The 19715-nt window shown below is 38.9% G+C and overlaps 1 protein-coding gene across 1 annotated transcript in view; it reads left to right on the top strand.

Moving 5' to 3' along the window:
- LOC105477839 (transmembrane 9 superfamily member 2) overlaps positions 1 to 19715 on the top strand; it is a 73326-nt gene that overhangs the window by 47268 nt on the left and 6343 nt on the right. The window contains exons 10-15 of the mRNA XM_011734654.3: positions 5791 to 5923; positions 8860 to 8979; positions 11034 to 11091; positions 14010 to 14169; positions 16167 to 16318; positions 17402 to 17513. Coding sequence (XP_011732956.1) covers positions 5791 to 5923; positions 8860 to 8979; positions 11034 to 11091; positions 14010 to 14169; positions 16167 to 16318; positions 17402 to 17513 — 735 coding nt within the window. The remainder of the gene's footprint in view (positions 1 to 5790; positions 5924 to 8859; positions 8980 to 11033; positions 11092 to 14009; positions 14170 to 16166; positions 16319 to 17401; positions 17514 to 19715) is intronic.

Below are 19715 nucleotides of genomic sequence, written 5' to 3'. Positions count from 1 at the left end.
GCCAACATGGCAAAACCCCATCTCTACTGAAAACACAAAAATTAGCCAGGTATGATGGCGGGTACCTGTAGTCCCAACTACTCAGGAGGCTGAGGCAGGAGAATTGCTTGAACCCGGGAGGCGGAGGCTGCAGTGAGCCGAGATCGTACTCCAGCCTGGGTGACAGGGCGAGACTCTGTCTCAATAAAAAAAAAGAATTGATCCTCTAGAAATGGAGTCAGCACAGCCTTGGGAGCTGACCTGCTCACAGCCTCCTCTGTGGGAATGGACTGGTGCAGTGGGGGGTGTAGGTGCAGTTACAACTCTGTAAGGTTTCTCTATCCCTCACACATACCCATTTGTGAAACCACAAAGTTGAATGGAATAACTCCTAAGCAACTTTTATTTGTGTGGTTGTTTAATTTTTTAAAGTTAATTTTAACAAATTTGTATCATTTCAACTTTTTGGTATATTCAAAATAATTGCCTGTCCCAGCCTCTTTAGTCTCAAACTTTTTAAGTTGCACAATGTTACACATTTTCTACTCTTCATTTCATGGCAGCATAATAAAAGAATTTTCACAAGAATCACAGTAATTTGGAATGAATGCAAAAAACTCAGGTTTTTATGTATTCTCTTCCCCTAGCTTCTTCAGCCTCCTCTCCCCCAACCTCTCTGACCTGTTCTGATTGGGAAAAATATATATGAATATTTATAAGCTTTTTAACATTTGTACTCTACAGTCTCTTTCCTATGATTTTTATTGATTTTATGTCTTATTAAATATTAAAGTGATTTAAAAATACTCTGCTCATAATTGGCTGTTCCAAATAATTGCTGTTAATGGAGTTTTGTCTTAATTTGCACAGCGTCGCCATGTGGAACCGGGCTGCTGGTGACCCTGCTTCCACTCCTGTCCTACTTCCCATCTCTTAGCACAGCAGTCAGAGTAAAACTGCTCAAACGGAAATCAGATCATTTCACTCCTGAGCACAGCCCTCCAGGGACTTCTCTTCACGCAGAGCAAGAGTCAGAGGCTTTACAGTGGCCTGTAAGGCCCCACATTACCTCAGCACTCTGCTGCACCTGTGCCAGCTATCTTGCTGTTCCTCAGACTGGGCAGACACAGGTTCCCACCTCAGAGCCTTCACGCTCACTGTTCTATCTGCTAAGAATGTCTGCCCCTCATTTACATGGCTAGTTCCCTTACCTCCCTCCGATCTTTACAAAATGTGATCTTCCCATTGAGCCCCTCCCAGCCATCGCATTTAAGTTACATCCTGTCCTGCACACACCCATACATCCTGTTTTTCTGTATAGCGCTTATTGCCGTCTAATGTACAGTGTACTTTCCTGACTTATTTTGTTTATTGTCTGCCTTCCTAATGAGATCATGTACTCCTGAGAGTAGGAATTTTTCTGTTACACTCACTGTGGTATCTGGTGTTTTAAACAGAGCCAAGCTTATAGTTGGTGCTCAATGAATATTTCTTGAATGAATGAATGAATGAATGAGTGAATGAGTCACTTCTTGATGTACGACTTACTGATGCATTGCTGGGTTCATGATAGGGAACAGGTATTCAAGGACTCCTCCTGCTCCAACCCACTGCCCAAAACCAGGAGCCAAGGCCAGAGCAGGAAACATTGCACGCCTGAGAGGTGCACTGACCCTGTGGATCAGGGTTGTTTTCAAGTCTTTAACCGTTATGTTTGGAAGGCTGTCTGGTGGGTCATTTGCAAGGAGGTGAACCTCAGGCTCCTGGATTAAGCCTGGATTCTGAAAGGGGGGCCAATTGGTTCTAGGTTAGTGAGAGCCTCTGATTCTGGGCAGAATCAAGTAGAAAACCTCTGGAAAAAAAAAGTGTCCCACATTTAGATTCACAGGATTCTTCTAATTTAAGGTCAATAAAATATGAGCTACTAGTTGGAAATTCACAAAATTTACAGTAAAGGACAGATTTAGACCTCTAGAGATTCCAGATACTGGAACTCTTCATTGCAAATAAAATATATGAAAAAGTAACAGCTCAGAATTTCTCAGAATAGATGAAAAGTAAAAATCCATAGATATAGGAAACACAGTGTATCCTAAGCAAATAAATAAAAAGAAATCCACATCTAGATCAATTGTGACAAAACTATAGAACCTTAGAGAAAGGAGAATATCTTAGAGTCGGTTCAAGGGAAAAAAGACTCAGCATCTACAGAGGAAAAAACAGTTAGATTGACGATGGAAACCCCAAGACTAAATATCATTAAATTGGCGAGAGTAATTACCTATTTACATAGAATTGTATACACAGAGAAGTCATCTTTCAAAAATGAAGATGAGGCCAAGGTGAGAGAATCACTTGAGCACAGGAGTTCAAGACCAGCCTGGGCAACATAGGGAGACCCCCATCTCTACAAAAACAAATTAAAAAATTAAAAATTCACTGGGCATGGTGGCTCACGCCTGTGGTTCTAACTACTTGTGAGACTAAGATGGAAGGATCACTTGGCCTCAGGAGGTCAAGGATACAGTGAGCTGTGATTGCACCACTACACTCCAGCCTGGGCAACGGAGACCCTGTCTCAAAAAAAAAAAAAAAAAAAGAATGAAGGTGAGGTGTTTATCTTTTACAGATGAACAGAAACAGTTGACAATAAGCTGACCTTCATGGAAAGAATTTATAGAAAGCTTGAGCAAATAATAAATAAATGAAGTGAATCCTAAAGGGAGATTTAGAAGGATTGGTGAAAAAGAAATTCCAAGTAAACATTTTCTGTGTATAATGAGTCTAAATGTAGAGGTTAACAAATGTATATGAACAGGAGAAAAACAGATGCTTTACTGAATGGTATTGGGGATAAAGTGGGTGGATACCTGGGGGAAAAAAGGTAAATTCTAACTTTATTACCTAAAATAATGATTTACATGAAAATGAATCTATAAAACACTAGAAGAACATACAGAAAGTTTAAATATGTTTAAACTTTTTTAGTTTAAATCTTAGAGAACGGTAGAATTTTATGAGTATCACAGAGAGACAAAAGCCATAAAAGAAATTATTGCTCTGTGATTATTGTTTGTTCAACTGGTAGGTTGGCAGAAATTTAAATGTTTTATATAAGTCTGTGTTGGGGGACTGAGGACATGAGCACTTTGATACATAATGTATGAGGATGTAAAGAGATACAACCTTTGGAGAACAATTTGACAGTACCTGTCTTAGTTTATAATATAAATTGACCCAACAATTTCATTTCTAGAAATTAATGAATGCAGAAGATTTAATTTTTTTAACAATAAGCATGTGATTTTTTATAAATAGCAGAAGAATATAAACAACCCAAATACCTGTCAATAGGGGACTAATTTTAGAAATTATAGAACATCCATATAGTAGAATACTATATAATTACTCAAAAGAATGAGGTACCATATATACAAAGAGGAGACTCACCTTCATGATGATGTTAGACTAAAAAAGCAAGATAGGAAAAATGTGTATAATACGCAACCATTTTTGTAAAAAAAAAATCTATTCATACATTTGTTTATATGTGGGTAGAATATCTCTGCAAGAATAACAAGAACCTAGTCCCATTGGTTTGCGGCAGAACGGGGCCTTGCTCCCTGGGGGAAACTTAGTCTTCAGTTACACCTTTTGATATTTTTAGTGCCTGCTTAATAAAAAGTGATCAGAAAATGGCCCCTCTTAATACTACCCCACCTAAAAGAAGAGATGCATGTACTTTTCCTCCCCTACTTTTTAAATAGACATTCTCAAAAGTAAGGAGATAAGTGTACCCACACCCTAGTCCAACACTTAATCAACTCAGGTTCAATCTTGTTTCCATCTATGGAATTCCACTTATGCCCACCAGGTTTTTTGAAGCCAATCCCAGATATAGTTTTAATTCACTTAGAGCCTGCATGTACATTCCTTGTAAATGACCAAGTGGAGTCTACTTCCCAAGTGTAGGAAAGTATTTTGTACCAAGGGGAGGAAAATATTTAGATTTTTACTCTTGCCTTAAGAGTTAGACATTTTATTTATTTATTTATTTATATTTTATTTTCTTTTTTTTTGAGACAGGGTCTCACTCTATCATCCAGACTGGGGTGCAGTGGTGCAATCTTGGTTCACTGCAACCTCCGTCTCCCAGGCTCAAGCGATTCTCCTGCCTCAGCCTTCTGAGTAGCTGGGATTACAGGCACGCGCCACTATCGCCCAGCTGGTTTTTGTATTTTTAATAGAGACAGGGTTTCGTCATGTTGGCTAGAAGGCTGGTCTCGAACTCCTGACCTCAAATGATCCACCTGCCCTGGCCTTCCAAAGTGCTGGGATTATAATCTAGGCATGAGCCACAGCACCTGGCCTAGACATTTTAAAAGCAGGATTAATGCCTCTGTATAATTTTCCACATTTCAAATTTCAGCTGATTTATAGTTACTTAAAAAAATGTAAATTTAATATATTAGCAATAGCATTGTCTACTGCTTGGAAAGATAGTAGTTTGAATGGGGAATCGAGGAGGGATGCCGATTACCCTTGAGGAATGTTGACAGAGGAAGCTGAACAAGCAAGCAAGGGCCAGATTCCAATGGTCTTGTAAGCTGTACAGTTTGAAGGTCATTGAGAAGCTGTTGAATAATTTTAAACTGCAGTGACGCGGCCAGATGTGTGTTTTAAGAAAATTACTTTGAATATTATGTTGAGAATCATCCAGTGCAGGGCAAAATTGGAGGTTTAAAGACCAGTCAGGAGGCTGTTACAGAATTCCCAGAGACGGAGGATGGTGGCAGGGAGGAAGGAGGTGAGTGGACAGATAAATATGGAGGATGTTTGGGAGGTGGAGTGGAGCTGATTGACTGGCTGGCAGTGGAGAGTGTAGAAGCTGAAGAAAAGTCAGTGAATGACCCGAGGTTTCTGGTTCAAACCACCAGAATGGTCCCTCTGGCTGCTGTATTGAGGATCAACTGAATGGTGGCAAGCACAGGAACAGACAGGTTTAGCGTATATTCAGTATTCAGGTAAGATGGGATGACTTGAACCAGGAGGGTGGTGGCATCCTATGGATATATTTTGGTGGTAGAACCATAGCATTTGTTAAAAGGTTGTATGCAAGGTAGGGAAAAAAGGGAAGAATCATAGATGACTCCAGGGTCTGGGGAACTGAGCAGCTGGAAGGATGGAGTTTTTATCTACTGAAGGAGTCTATAGGAAGAGCAGATTTAGATGGGGGAAAGAGAATCGAGAATCTGTTCAGTTGTGGATAATTCTGTTCAAGATGTGTATTAAACAACCAAGTGAAGCTGTTGAGTAGGTACTTGTGTATGTGTCTGTAGATCAGGGCTGTAGTTTGGGCTGGTGACACACTTATTAATATGTTTACAGCCATGCTTACTGTATTAGCAAAGTAGCTAGAATATGAGAGCTAATGCCATTTTCTTGTTGTGGAGATTATTAAGAGTAGGATGAAGAGGATAGAATGTGACTAAAAATCGTCAAGTCAGATCACAAAGCTTGACTTAGAGTAGAACTAGGTAGCAAACACATTGTCTTCGTAAAGTTTCTCAATAAGTATATTTGTAGACCTTAATGTCATAAATTCAAGAAACTGACATATAAGTTCAACAAAGCCATATTAAGCTCCATGAGTCAACCTGTATTCTTCAAAATTGAAATAGATACCAACATTTAAAAAATAAGTTTAAAAAAACCTTTTTTCTGTAACAGCATATTCAACAGTGAACAAACTGTCTATAGTTATCTTGTTGGTACCATAAGACAATTGAACTGATTTCATTCCCCTTTTAGGAAGATGCCCAGGAAGAATTTGGCTGGAAACTTGTTCATGGTGATATATTCCGTCCTCCAAGAAAAGGGATGCTGCTATCAGTCTTTCTAGGATCTGGGACACAGATTTTAATTATGACCTTTGTGACTCTATGTAAGTGTTAACTGAAGTTTTTCTGGCCAGGTGCGTAGTTCATGCCTGTAACCCCAGCACTTTGTGAGGCCAAGGCGGGTGGATGACAAGGTCAGGAGTTCAAGACCACCCTGGCCAATATAGTGAAACCCCGTGTCTCCTAAAAATACAAAAAAAATTAGCTGGGCATGGTGGCAGGCGCCTGTAATCCCAGCTACTTGAGGGGCTGAGGCAGGAGAGTCGCTTGAACTTGGGAGGTGGAGGTTGCAGTGAACTGAGATTGCGCCACTGCACTCCAGCCTGGGCGACAGTGCAAGACTCCATCTCAAAAAAAAGAAAAAAGAAAAAAAAAACCCACAGGTTTTCTAAGTGGGTAGGTAAGCCAGATTATTTCTGAGAGTCCTTTAGGTTCTCAAAATCTAAGTGACTTGGGGCAGGGTTAGCTGCACCCAAAGACTGACTCTTGGTTTCTCCCTTCAGCTCTTCCTAGACCAAACCTTTGTCAGGTAAGCACTGGACTGGAGATGAACAGGTCCTTAAGACCATCAGCATCTGAGTCTAAACAGCCCAGAACCAGGACCATTTAGGGTCTCTTTTACCCAGCCATCGTGGGCAGGCACAGTCTGGTTAGGGTTCCAGGATATTCTTGGCTTCTACAGAGGGAGGAGGGTGGGAAAGAGGGGATGGAGAAGGAAGCACTGTGTAGACCCTTCTCACCTGGAGAGGATTTAGGAAGCAGGATCTCCTTCTCTAGAGAAAGTGAGTGTGTAGAAAAGACCTTCCTTCCTCCATAAAAAGAGTATTTTTGAGCTACCTCAACAACTTCAGAAATTGTATTTAAATTTTTGCCAACTAGGACAATCCTCTGTTTTTTTTTTTTAAATAGATATTCCTTAGAGGTATTGATAGCCCCAGGGGTTGTTCTGAAACTACCTGTGTGTATACTTAATTCCCCTGTCTTCCGGTTTTCTTAATTGGAAGAGAAAAAATGTTTATGAATAGAATTTTCCAAATTTTACCTTTTTTAATGTATTTTACTTTATTGATGCCTACTACTGATAAATAGCAACAAATGAATATACTGGGAGAATTCATAAACCTTTAATAATTTTTTAGTAAACGTTTATTTTTTATGTTGATTACATATTAAATACATAATACTATAGTGGTTTTTGTTAGTAAAGTTTTTCCAAATTTTTATGATAAAATTAATTATATAAATGCTTTGCAAAGAGCAGTATCATTTCCAAATGTCTGGCACTGAATAAGTTTGGGAACCACTGACTCACACCTTCAGGCTCAATTTGAAGACTGACTAGAACATCTCTTTTTTTAATCTAACAACTTAAGGAGATACAACTTTGATAGGTAGAGCTAGAATTTGTAACTATGTCATACTAAAAAGAAGTAAGTCATTCTAAAGAAGATAGGTCAGGAAAAGGTGTCATAAAAAAGGTTTGGACAGAGGGTAGGGTGAAGTCACTGGATGAAAGAGAGCCAAACTAGACTTAGAGCAGAATGAATACTTGAAGATAAACTTCCGCTTTCTTTCTTTCTTTCTTTCTTTCTTTTTGAGATGGAACCTCGCTCTGTCACCAGGCTGGAGTGCAGTGGCACGACCTTGGCTCACTGCAATCTCCGCCTCCCTGGTTCAAGCAATTCTCCTGCCTCAGCCTCTGAGTAGCTGGGATTATAGGCACCTGCCACCACCCTGCTGATTTTTGTATTTTTAATAGAGACAGGGTTTCACCATGTTGGCCGGGATGGTCTCCATCTCTCAACCTCGTGATCCACCCGGCTCGGCCTCCCAAAGTGCTGGGGTTACAGGTGTGAGCCACCACACCCGGCCAACTTCTGCTTTCAAATCTTATTAGGAGCTGCCTTCTGCGACGCTCTGGTCTTTATTGGGGTCAGCTAGAAAAATGAACTTTTAAGGAAGGAAAGTTTCAGAGAATCTAGGATAGAATACGATGGGAATCATTTTCCTTGAGTCCTCAAATAGGAGCTTTCTGCTGAAGGGCAGTCCATTTTTCAGGTAGGGGAGGAGAAAGGGGTTGCATCTTAACTGAAATCCTGGTACATCTTCTAAAGCCACCCTGATGTGTTTCCTGCTGATCATGACTCTGGTGCTCATCAGAGGTGTGTGTGCGTGCTTGCTCACATAGGTGCTTGGTCATGTGTGTTTTGGGGGAAACAATGGGGATTTTCTTGCTGCTGGGTTTAGAAAGCCACCTGAAACTCTTCTTGGCAGTATCCTACTTGCCTTGGGATTCTGAGCACCTTATAACTTCTGAGCCCCAGCTTAAAGCTGGGAATTTCTATGAATATAATATAGCGTTTTAATTCTCGTTAGTAGGAAGGCTTATATGGGGAAGAGCAAACAAAGCTAACCACATGAATAAGGTAGGGCCAGGGTTTCCGCTCATTGCTGACCAGGTCCCGCAGTAATTTGTGAAAAGCTAATGGCCCTATGAAATCTTTCTCCCTCATTTTGTTCTTTGATTAGGTTCTGTATGTCTCTTATGTTTGAATGTTGTAAGGTTTTGGGTTTTTTTTTTTTTTTTTTTTTTACCCCCAGAGGACCCCTATATTTTTAATGAAAGAAAAGTGGGAATATTTCATAGTGGAAACATTTTCATTTATGTTAATTTTAAAGGCTGTGCTTGAATCTCAGAAGAGCCAAATGCACTGTTGAGCGTCCAGTCTGATCACAGGAAGGATGAGGTCTTCTGGGCTCCCACAAGAAACTTCCGAAGTGAAGTTTGCCTCATCTGTGATCAGATTGGTGCAGTACATTAAATATTAGTAAAATTGAGTAGAGCTGCGTGGTAGGAGAGCACATGGTTTTTCATGAAGTTGTGTTTTTTTCTTGTTTGAAAAATGACAGGGTTTCTCTATCATTTCACAGCAAAGGAAACAGTAATAACATGTACAACCTTTCGTGATTTGTGTTTTAGTTTTCGCTTGCCTGGGATTTTTGTCACCTGCCAACCGAGGAGCGCTGATGACGTGTGCTGTGGTCCTGTGGGTGCTGCTGGGCACCCCTGCAGGCTATGTTGCTGCCAGATTCTATAAGTGTAAGTCAAAGCCACCGTGACTGGCGTCTGATCAGGAAGGGACTCTGCCGCAGCTATGGGTCTGACCTGGGTATCAGATGGTGATGCTCTGAAAATAGTGTGCCTCACAGGGGTTCTTAGTTACAATGAGCCTGCTTGGTGATTCCTTTTGTGACATGAGTGACTATCCCAAGATTTATTTGTTTGAAAATGTTTAGTGAAACAAGCAAATTGTGCCACTTACCCACTATCCCCTCCCTCTTTTTTTCCTTAAGCTTTGGCTTAACAGGTTGGGCTGAACTTAGATTTGCTGTGTTCATAAACGCACATATAGACTAATAAAGTAGAAAAGTATACAAATGAGTATCACTGATTTTTTTCACTAAAACAAGTAGTATATCTAGGTGTACCTTTTCTTACATATGAGAAGTCATACTTACATTGTATCAATTTAATATTTAATAAAAATAAACAGTTTCAAGTAAACAAAGATCTCACTATTTTGGAGAGCTGGAAAGTTACTTTTGTAATTGCATTAGTCACAATCTCTTGTGTTCTTGCTTTCTAGAAGTAAAATAAAGTTCAATGAAAAAAAAAGGGTCAGGGCCAAGAGTAAGGCTGAGATGGGACTGGATGGCTTAGAAAGCAACTGACAGGGTCGGCAGGGACCAGAGCTGGCCTCCTCGGGAATGCCACAGTCTTGTCTGGGATATACAGTGATTCTCCAAGTCTAGCAATATGGAAAACTTTTGAGGTGAAACACAGTAGAGTTACATGGACGACCTGAAGGTGGGGTGGGGTAGTCTCAGCACCAGGTAGAAGATTAACTTAGACCTTGTCAGACACAGTTCTCTCTTGAGTATGTAAAGCCCTGTATGTATGTGTGTTTTAAGTGTGTTTTAATTTCTGTGAATTTTATCAAGTTCTTTCTTCCCCTTTACTAAAGGAGATAGGATTAGGGTCATCATATGGATTTTAATGCATACAAAATACAGTCAGCCCTTTGCCTGCCACACCAGCCTTACTTCATGCCACTCTCCCCCTTTCTCACCATTTCAGCCACACTGACTTTCTGCGAGTTCCTCGGCCAGGCTGCCTGCCTTCCCACATCCCACTCCCATCCACGCTCCTCTCACTAATGCCTCCCCATCCTTCAGGTCTCCCAGCTGCAGATCATGTATTACCTGAATTTTGACTGGAATTGTAGTAAACCCAGAATTAATCATTTCATAACAGTCTGTTTATCAGAAACACTGTGAATTCAAATCATGATACATATATATGATTTTATGTGTATATAAAATTTCATTATTTTCTTTTAGGGGAAGTAGCACTTAAACTTGCCAATGAGCTATGTTAAAACTTTTTTAAAATTCACAGCTGTTCTGAGATCTCAGCCAGTTTCATTTCTGACTTTTAGACTGGGAGCAGAGGTATACTTTCATTTTTCACTCTAGCTACTTCAGTATTTGAATTTTTTAAATTGGAAAAAACAAATTGGAGAGAGGCAAAGGAGAGTAAAAGATATATTAGCATACATGTTCTGTCAAATGGTCATAACCCTTCTACTCTTCTTAGTTGCCTCACCTGACACACGCATCTCCTAGGAACCACAGTTCCTCCTAGAAACCACAGTGCTAGAGGAAGAGACGGCCTGCTGTGGAAATGTAAATGTGTTGCACATCAGGCTTGACGGTTCCTAGTTTTATAACAAATTCTGAAACTGACTGCAAGATAAGTGAGAGTCCCGTGTGCCCTTCTTGTACATAGGCCCGTTGATTGGTACTGGCTCAGGATTTAAGAATTCTTTTGGTTGTGAGGGGGAAAGAAGAACTGATCTTGATGACTTGCCTCTGATTCTCTAGAGCAGGACTTACCTAGGGAATCCCATGGTGTATATCTCGGATTTGGATGATTTAATAAGGGAATATCACATCATATTTGGTAGTACCGTTTTCTAGGAATGAGTACTCAGTGCTATCTGACAGTTTGGCAAATATCAGACTTGTAATATGGATATTTGGTTTGCTTTAAAGAAAAATCTGTATTTATACCACTCTTGTTTTCTTCTATAGCCTTTGGAGGTGAGAAGTGGAAAACAAATGTTTTATTAACATCATTTCTTTGTCCTGGGTAAGTGAATTTTTCAAGAATTACTTTCTTAACATAGTTACATGTTAGTCCCCAAATTTTCAGTCCTTGAGTCTTTAATCCTCTGTGTCTCTAAATCATGTACCTAAGAAAGTACATTTAATTTTTGAAAAGGGGTAAAATAAATATTTTATAAACATTTGCCAAATGATTACCACATGTCTTATCTGGGGAAAGTACCTTTAGACATGAGAAATGTTTTAATTCCTTCTCTTCAAAGTCTTTCTATTTCTTGGTTTTTAGTGGTCAGTCTGACATGTTGTTCTGTAGGGCTGTATTTAAAGCTTTTGACCCAGTCACGGAAGGAATCCGCACCTGAAGATAGTTCAGGCAAGCATATGTTTTCCCGTTTCTATCCAAAGCATTGCTGCTTTTTAGAGTTTATTTCATTAAATAAACGAATATACGCCAAAAATAGAAAATAAACAGCCTCCACAAATCCAAACAAAACAAAAATCCTTCACTCTCTGGAACGGCTTCTCCTCTCAGTTATCTGATGTGGTTCTGGTCCTAGAAACAGAACCCACTTCCTCCCAAGCCTGCACTTTTCTGGTGGGCGAGAACTGACATGTGAACAGGCTGCAGCAATAAAGAAAGCCAAAGATGATGAAGTCTAGAAACCAGAACTGTTCCATTTGCAGGCTAGAAATGCAAGCGTGATGGCAGCAGCATTTTAATACACATTTGGGATAAATATTCTGTCACCCCCACCGAAGATTCACAGTCTTCTCGGTTATGGGTTCTATTCAAATGTCTATGCTTTTCTCAAGCCATGTCCTTTGTTTTCTTTCCCTCTGTCAACTCACGAAGGTAACCCTCCTTACCAAGACTGTGATTTCCTGCAGAATCTCCGAATCTTGCTTTTCATCTTCCATTGCCCCGTTCTCATATGTTCTGCTTATGTGGTTCTTTTATTCCTCCAGATATGCTCATGTCTCCCCTAAAAAGGGATCATAAGCATCTTCTCCTCTTATTTCTTTCTCATTTCTTTTCTATTCTCAACAAAATGCCTTGAAAAAAATAGTCTATACTCCTTTTTTCTCATTCTCAGTAAACATTTGCAGTGTAAATCCATGTCATTCATATTTTTCTCCATCATTTTACTGAAACTTTTAAGTTTACCATTTTCAAATCTAGAAACCATTTTGTCTCTGCTTCTCTGTATTGTCTAACATTGGAATACTTTCTCCTTGAAACTCCTTCCTTTTTTGGCTTCATAAAAATTTTCCTGTGCTGGTTCTTCTTTTATGTCTCTGATCAACCCTTCTCTGATTGATATTCTTCATCCTACTCTTAATAGTAGGTGTTTACCAGCAGGTAAATAGAGCGTGCTAAGAACTCAAGTATTCAGGGGCAGGGGGACTTGGTGTTCACCTAGGAATAGAAAGATCATTTAATAACAGGAAATCTAGTCATATAATTCTACATAAATAAACACCTGCATATAATTACTGCAACAGATGCAGTAAAATGGCCTTTGATAATATTGAGCATTGTTTTCAGGTTTTAAAAAAATTTAATAAAGAAATGTTTCCTTGTATTAAAAAGAATCTTATCTCTAATTCAGAACCAACATCACTGATAATAAAACATTAGGGACATTCTCAGTAAATCTCTTTCATGACTTGTTATTTAAGTTCTGTTCCTAGTAAAGGGGGAAACAAAAAGGTAGATTTCATCTTATTATTTATAGATGACATTATTTATATACAAAGAACACCAACAAGTTTTAACTGTAAAACTTGTAGAATTAATAAAAAGAGTTTGGCAGAATGGCTAGGTATCAACTAATATTCCAAGATCTTAAATATCACCATTAGCCAGTTAAATGTTTTAATGGTAGTGGTAGTTGTGCTGGAAGAGGGCTGTATTCACAGAAAACCTATACAGCGCCTAAAATAACCTCTCAAAGTATGCATAATCCATATGAGAGGCCTACAAGGTTATTAACTCGAAAGAGATGGATTTTTGCCATGTTTCTTGATGAAAAGATCAAGCACCGTGAAGGTGTTTAGAGAGTCCAGTGGCTGCTGGGATGGAGAATACAGAAGTAGGCCCTGTATCCATGGCAGCTTGCTAGATGTGGCACCCTGAGCCAGAGGAACTGTTAGATAAGTGATGCTGGGACAACTGATTCTCTTCATGAAGGGAGAAAGTCGTCAGTTCTAGGTGGAGTCAAACCTAAATGTACCAGGCGTAACTACTGTGTGAAAATATGGAAGAGCAGCTTCATGATCCCAGGTTAGGGAAGGCTTTCTTCTCTTAAGCAGAGTGCACAAAGGATAAAGGGGAAAGTGGTTGCACTTAAAAACTGTGTGGGGTAAGTACAGTGATTATTGTATGATTACAACCATATTTTTAAAAATGTATTCAGAAGAAAGACCTAACGGAGATTAACTACACACATTTAGATGTTTGGGTTCAGAAAAAGCCACAGACTGTGACAACAAGACATTTAACAAGGAATTAGGAAGTAGAGTATGTGAATAACTCACATACATGACTTGGCAAGACATGCAGGCCAAGTGAAAACCAAGCAGTGCATGTCAGCAGCCCGTCACAGAAGGTAAAACCAAAAAAGCCGGCAACCACCAGACACTTGCTGCAGTTTTCAATAGGAAATACAGATTAAAACTACAGAATTGACAGTTGCCAGTGTAATGAAAATATGTAAAGAACTGACTTTCATGGGCTGCTAGTAGGAGTTTAAGTCAGGCAAGCCCAACCTGAAGAGCAATTGGGTAGTTTCCAGTCAGGTTTTACATTCACACATCCTGTGATGCAGCAATTCCACTTTCTTTGTATATGTATTTTAGAGACATAGAAGTTGTAATATTCATTGCATACTACTGTTGCATTTTGTTATCTGGTTTTACCCAAAAGCCTGTTGTGTCTTTCAGGATTGTCTTTGCTGACTTCTTTATAATGAATCTGATCCTCTGGGGAGAAGGATCTTCAGCGGCTATTCCTTTTGGGACATTGGTTGCCATATTGGCCCTTTGGTTCTGCATATCTGTGCCTCTGACGTTTATTGGTGCATACTTTGGTTTTAAGAAGAATGTAAGTATATAGGTGTTAACTTAGGTGAATTTTAGCTGCAGAAATTAGCATATGCCATCTCAAAAGATATCATAGAAGTGTGTAAAGATGTAAACGTGTCCTTTAGGATCTGGATTTCATAGAATATTTTAAAAATAGTAGTATTATTTAGGAGCGTGGTAGAGAGGTTACAGATCTAAACTTAGGTTTCAAAGTATTTTAAGTAAATAGAAGCTAATATAGATTAATTGGGAAAGAAATGCTAATATAAACTAATGAAAACATTCATTCATTCATTCATTTATTTATTTAGAGATGGAGTCTCATTCTGTCACCCAGGCTGGAGTGCAGTGGCACCATCTCGGCTCACTGCAACCTCCACCTCCTGGGTTAAAGTGATTTTCCTGCCTCAGCCTCCCGAGTAGCTGGGATTACAGGCATGTGCTACCACACCCAGCTAATTTTTGTATTTTTAGTAGAGACAAGGTTTCACCATGTTGGCCAGGCTGGTCTCTAACTCCTGACCTCAGGTGATCCACCTCCCTTGGCATCCCAGAATGCACAAAGCTTAACTAAGTAAGCAGAGAGGGTGGGTTAAGAAGTCACTATAAGAAAAGTGGCTGCAGAGTAAGAGTAGCAAATGTTTGTGATTGATATGTAGCTTTGAAATAAATTGTATCTGCTTGAAATAAATTGTATCTGCTTCCCTGCTAATATTGGATTTTAAGGAAGATCATAATCAGGTTTCAGTCGTTCCTCTGGTTTCTCTCTCACCCTCCAGTTGGCCTTCTCTCACTTTGCTGCCCACTTCTGCCCTCAGGCTAAAAGGGAAAAAAATGAAATATTATTCTTCCGTCTTACCAGTATCCTTCTTTAACCACACTTCGGTATCCCTGTCCTTCTCTGAAAATATCAAGTCCACAGGGTAAAAGAAAGACTGTGTGTTTAGTACACTTGGTGAGCAGGACCCGGAAGGCCCTGGCAGAAGCTGGTGCTTGTTCCACAGCCTCCACTGCACTTTCATGCCTAGCTGCTGAAGGATTTTTTTAAACAACTTTGGCATTTTGTTTAATTTATGACTTTATACCTCAGAAGTAGTGAACTGACAGGGTTTGAATTTTTTAATTACATTGATTAAATAATTACTTGAAATTCCAAAACTTTGCTGGTTTGAAGTTTATAATATTTCTGTTTAATATCAGCGTGGGAAATAAAAGTTTAAAATGTAAGTATTGGAGAATGATATACATGATTCTCTGCCTGTATACTCATGTATCTACATGTAAAATAACAATCTAGTCTGCAGAAGTATGGTCTGAATGAAAATACCAAGTTTTAAATTTTGATTTATCATCACAAAAACTATAGAAGGATATTTTTGAACTTTTTTACAAGAAAATGAATTTCTACATCTGTACTCTTTTCCCCTCTCACGTGGCTGCTTGTGTACTTCAGGTTCCAGTGATTTTCATACCACCATGTAGTGTCATGAAAGGGAGAATAGTTGAGAACATCACCAACTCCTTATGGTCGTAAAGGTTCATACAGCCATTCGTTGTTGTCTTCATGTTCTTAAGTCTTAGTAAAATTGAGCAATTTTAATAAAGATGACATTGCCCACCTCCAAATAAAAATACATTGACCAAAATTGCAGAACCAGCTGATTTCTTACAGTACATAGGTAATGAAAATGAAAAGCCTAACTCTACCTTTTTATTAACTATTATTTTCCAAGTATTCTCTTATCTCCTGTGTACTTCTTCCTGTGTCTGAAGCCGTCAGTGGATCACTGCTGGAGACAGTATTAACTTGTTCCAGTAGACAGACCGAGTACTGTACCTGATGGTACCTGGTTGATGGCTTCTAAAGACAAATTTCAATTTGATGTCTTAAGTAGACTTTATTGCCATTAGTGACAGCATGGAAGCTGGAAAAAAGCCGGCAAATAATCTTGTGCAGAGAAGAATGTTTAAGACAGATACATAATTATGAATTCTTCCTTCCTTTCTTTACTGAAGGCCATTGAACACCCAGTTCGAACCAATCAGATTCCACGTCAGATTCCTGAACAGTCGTTCTACACAAAGCCCTTGCCTGGTATTGTCATGGGAGGGATTTTGCCCTTTGGCTGCATCTTTATACAGCTTTTCTTCATTCTGAATAGTATTTGGTAAGCTAAGGACAAAGTCTTCTCATTCTTATTACCGTTATATGTAATATTTGCTTTTCGTTTGTTTTTATGGGTTACTATTTGTATCCTATAAATGTAGACAGTTCTTCAGTAACCAGAAATCTTAAAAGCCAAAAGCTTATTTTTATCTTTTCTATGTGGGAAGAAGAACAGTAGTGATAACAGTTAGTATAATATGAATTGAAGGCTTGTTAATTCTTCCTCTTCCTTAATTCTTATTACTTCATTCTCAGAACTCTGTGAGGTGAGTGTTATCCCCATTTTACAGAGATGTAAATGAGGCTTTGTAAGTTGAGTAATTTGCCTTGTTACACAGCAACCCTGTGACAGAGAATTCACCGAAGTTTCTCCAGACCTGTGTTCCTAACTAACCTGCACTGCTCCGGAGAAGATCCTCTGAGCACTTGTTGGAGGGGATTGATGAAGGGATTGGTCTAGATGACCTGCAGAGTCCTTTCCAATTCTCAGATGCCTTCATTCTCCGATTCCTTGTTCACATGTAAAAACTCATAATAGTCATTTTGAGCCATTCCGTGTGTGTGTATATATATAGTGTTATATCGTGATTGTTAGTGGATCACACTGACATATGTTAGAGAAAGTACCAAGGTTGGAGGTTACAGAAAATTAGAACTAAATTTGACCTTTTTGGTGATTGGAACATATCTTTCCTTCTCAATTGTTATATTAATTTTCCAAATTCAACTGGTTTTATTATATGTGATAAGAAACGGTTACCTATTCTTAGTTGGCTCTGTCTTTTCAGTCAGTGTTTATCAAATATGTCTGGCTCACCAGGAGATGAGTAGACTAGCCATATGTGAACAAGTAGAAGTTTCAGGCCTCCCTGAGCAGGAAGGTAAAGTCCAGTGACACTGACATATCCTTCCTACTCCTCCCCTTCCCCACCCCATCACTATCCCAACCTGTGATAATTCGTCTTGTTCGGTTAGTTGAGAGAAAAAGCAAACCTTTTCAGTTCAAGAAGAATGAAAAGATTGTGTTATGTGTGGTGTCAAATTGAAAATATGTATAGTTTCATCTTGACGTGTTTGATTACAGGTCACACCAGATGTATTACATGTTTGGCTTCCTATTTCTGGTGTTTATCATTTTGGTTATTACCTGTTCTGAAGCAACTATACTTCTTTGCTATTTCCACCTATGTGCAGAGGTATGTATTAGCAGTATTCACTTATGTTAATTTGTAGACAGTATTTATAACTTTGGCATATTGCAATTTGTATATTATTAAAATAATTTCTGTAGATGTATGTTTATTATGATAGACATTGACCTATATTCCTAAATCAAATGCAACCTTCTTTAGGATTAAGATATCCCGGTTCAGTGTATTTAGTTAGAGATTACTATTAGAGACTTTAACATGTTAATTTTCCAGAAATAGTAAGTTGTGCTAACTTTTCACTGTTGTTTTTTAACCAACTTAAAAATTAATACTCTTGTGATATAAATATATATATCATGCCTGAGATAAAAGAATATAAAATAATATATTAAAAGCAAATTTAGACTGAACATTTAATAGAAGTAAACTAGTAAGAAAATTCATTAAAAAGTTTCTATAATCACATTGTAATAAGTTCTCTTCATGGCAGCACCAAAATGATAGTATCCTTATGTAATAGTAGAATTGAATTTTAAAGATTTAGGTTGTGTTAAATCTATTATTTAATATGTATTGTCTATATTGGAGAAAAATCTAACTTTATTAAACTTGGTATATTATTCAAAAAATTGAGGTTAAATTTACATAACAGAAAATGAACCATTTTGAAGTGGACAGTTTAATGGCACTTACAACATTTACAGTGTTGTGCTACCACCACCTCTGTTTAGTTCCAAAATATTTTTATCACCCCTAATTAAAGCCCTATACTTGCTAAGCAGTTACTCCTCATTCCTCGCTTCCCCTAGGCCTTAGCAACCAACAGTCTGCTTTCTGTCTGTTTTGCCTGTTCAGACATTTCTTATAAATTGAATCATATAATATGTGACCTTTTGTGTGTGGCTTCTTTGACTTAGCATGTTTTCAGGGTTCATCATATTGTGGTATGTATAGTAGTACTTCATTCCTTTCTTTTTTTTTTTTTTTTGAGACGGAGTCTCGCTCTGTCGCCCAGGCTGGAGTGCAGTGGCATGATCTCGGTTCACTGCAAGCTCTGCCTCCTGGGTTCACGCCATTTTCCTGCCTCACCCTCCCGAGTAGCTGGGACTACAGGCACCCGCCACTACTCCCAGCTAATTTTTTTGTATTTTTAGTAGAGACAGAGTTTCACCATGTTAGCCAGGATGGTCTGGATCTCCTGACCTTGTGATCCACCGCCTCGGCCTCCCAAAGTGCTGGGATTGCAGGTGTGAACCACCGCACCCGGCCACTTCATTCCTTTTTATGGCAGAATGATAAATTTGTTTATCCATTTGTCCATTGATGGGCGTTTGTATTGTTTTTACTTTTTGGCTGTTGTGAATAGTGCTGCTGTGAACATTCATGTACAAGTGTTCATTTGCGTACCTGTTTTTGGTTTTGAGGTATATATCTAGGAGTGGAATCACTGGGTCATGTGGTAGTTCTGTTCAATTTTTTAAGGGACTACCAAACTTTTCCACAGTGGTTGTGCCATTTTACATTCCCACCAGCAATGTACAAAGGTTCTAATTCTCCACATCTTTGCCAACACTTACCTTCCATTTTTGAAAAAATTGTAGCTGTCCTCGTGGGTGTGAAGCGGTGTCTCATTCTGGTTTTGATTTGCATTTCTGCAGTGACTAATGATGAGCATTTGTACTTGTGTTTGTTAGCCATTTGTATTTCTTCTTTGGAGAAATAGCCATTCAAGTCCTTTGCCTATTTTTAAATTTGTCTTTTTGTTGAGTTGTAACAGTTTATTTATTTATTCTGGATAGTAGATCTTTGTTAGATTGTTATTTGCAGTTCTGGTTCTATAGGTTATCCTTTTCACTTTCTTGATAATGTCCTTTGCACAGAAGTTTTAAATTTTGATGAAGTCAGATTTATCTATTTTTTTTCTTCTGTTGCTTATGCTTTTGGTGTCATATCTAAGAATGATTGTCAAACTAGGGCTGAGTATGGTGGTTCACGCCTATCTGTAATCCCAACACTTTGGAAGGCTGAGGCGGGAGGATCACTTGAGCCCAGGAGTTTGAGACCAGTCTGGGCAACATAGTGAGATCTTGTCTCTATAAAAAATAACAAAATTAGCTGGGTGTGGTGGCTTACTTGGGAGGCTGAGGTGGACAGATCACTTGAGCCCAGGAGGTCTAGGCTTCAGTGAGCCATGATTGCACCACTGCACTCCAGAACCGGGGTGGCAGAGTGAGACCCTGTCCCCCT

The sequence above is a fragment of the Macaca nemestrina genome, chromosome 16 (genome assembly GCF_043159975.1).
Source record: "Macaca nemestrina isolate mMacNem1 chromosome 16, mMacNem.hap1, whole genome shotgun sequence".
In the NCBI taxonomy this organism is placed as follows: domain Eukaryota; kingdom Metazoa; phylum Chordata; class Mammalia; order Primates; family Cercopithecidae; genus Macaca; species Macaca nemestrina.
Note: the sequence above shows the minus strand (reverse complement) of the source record. Positions and strands in the feature narration are given on the sequence as shown.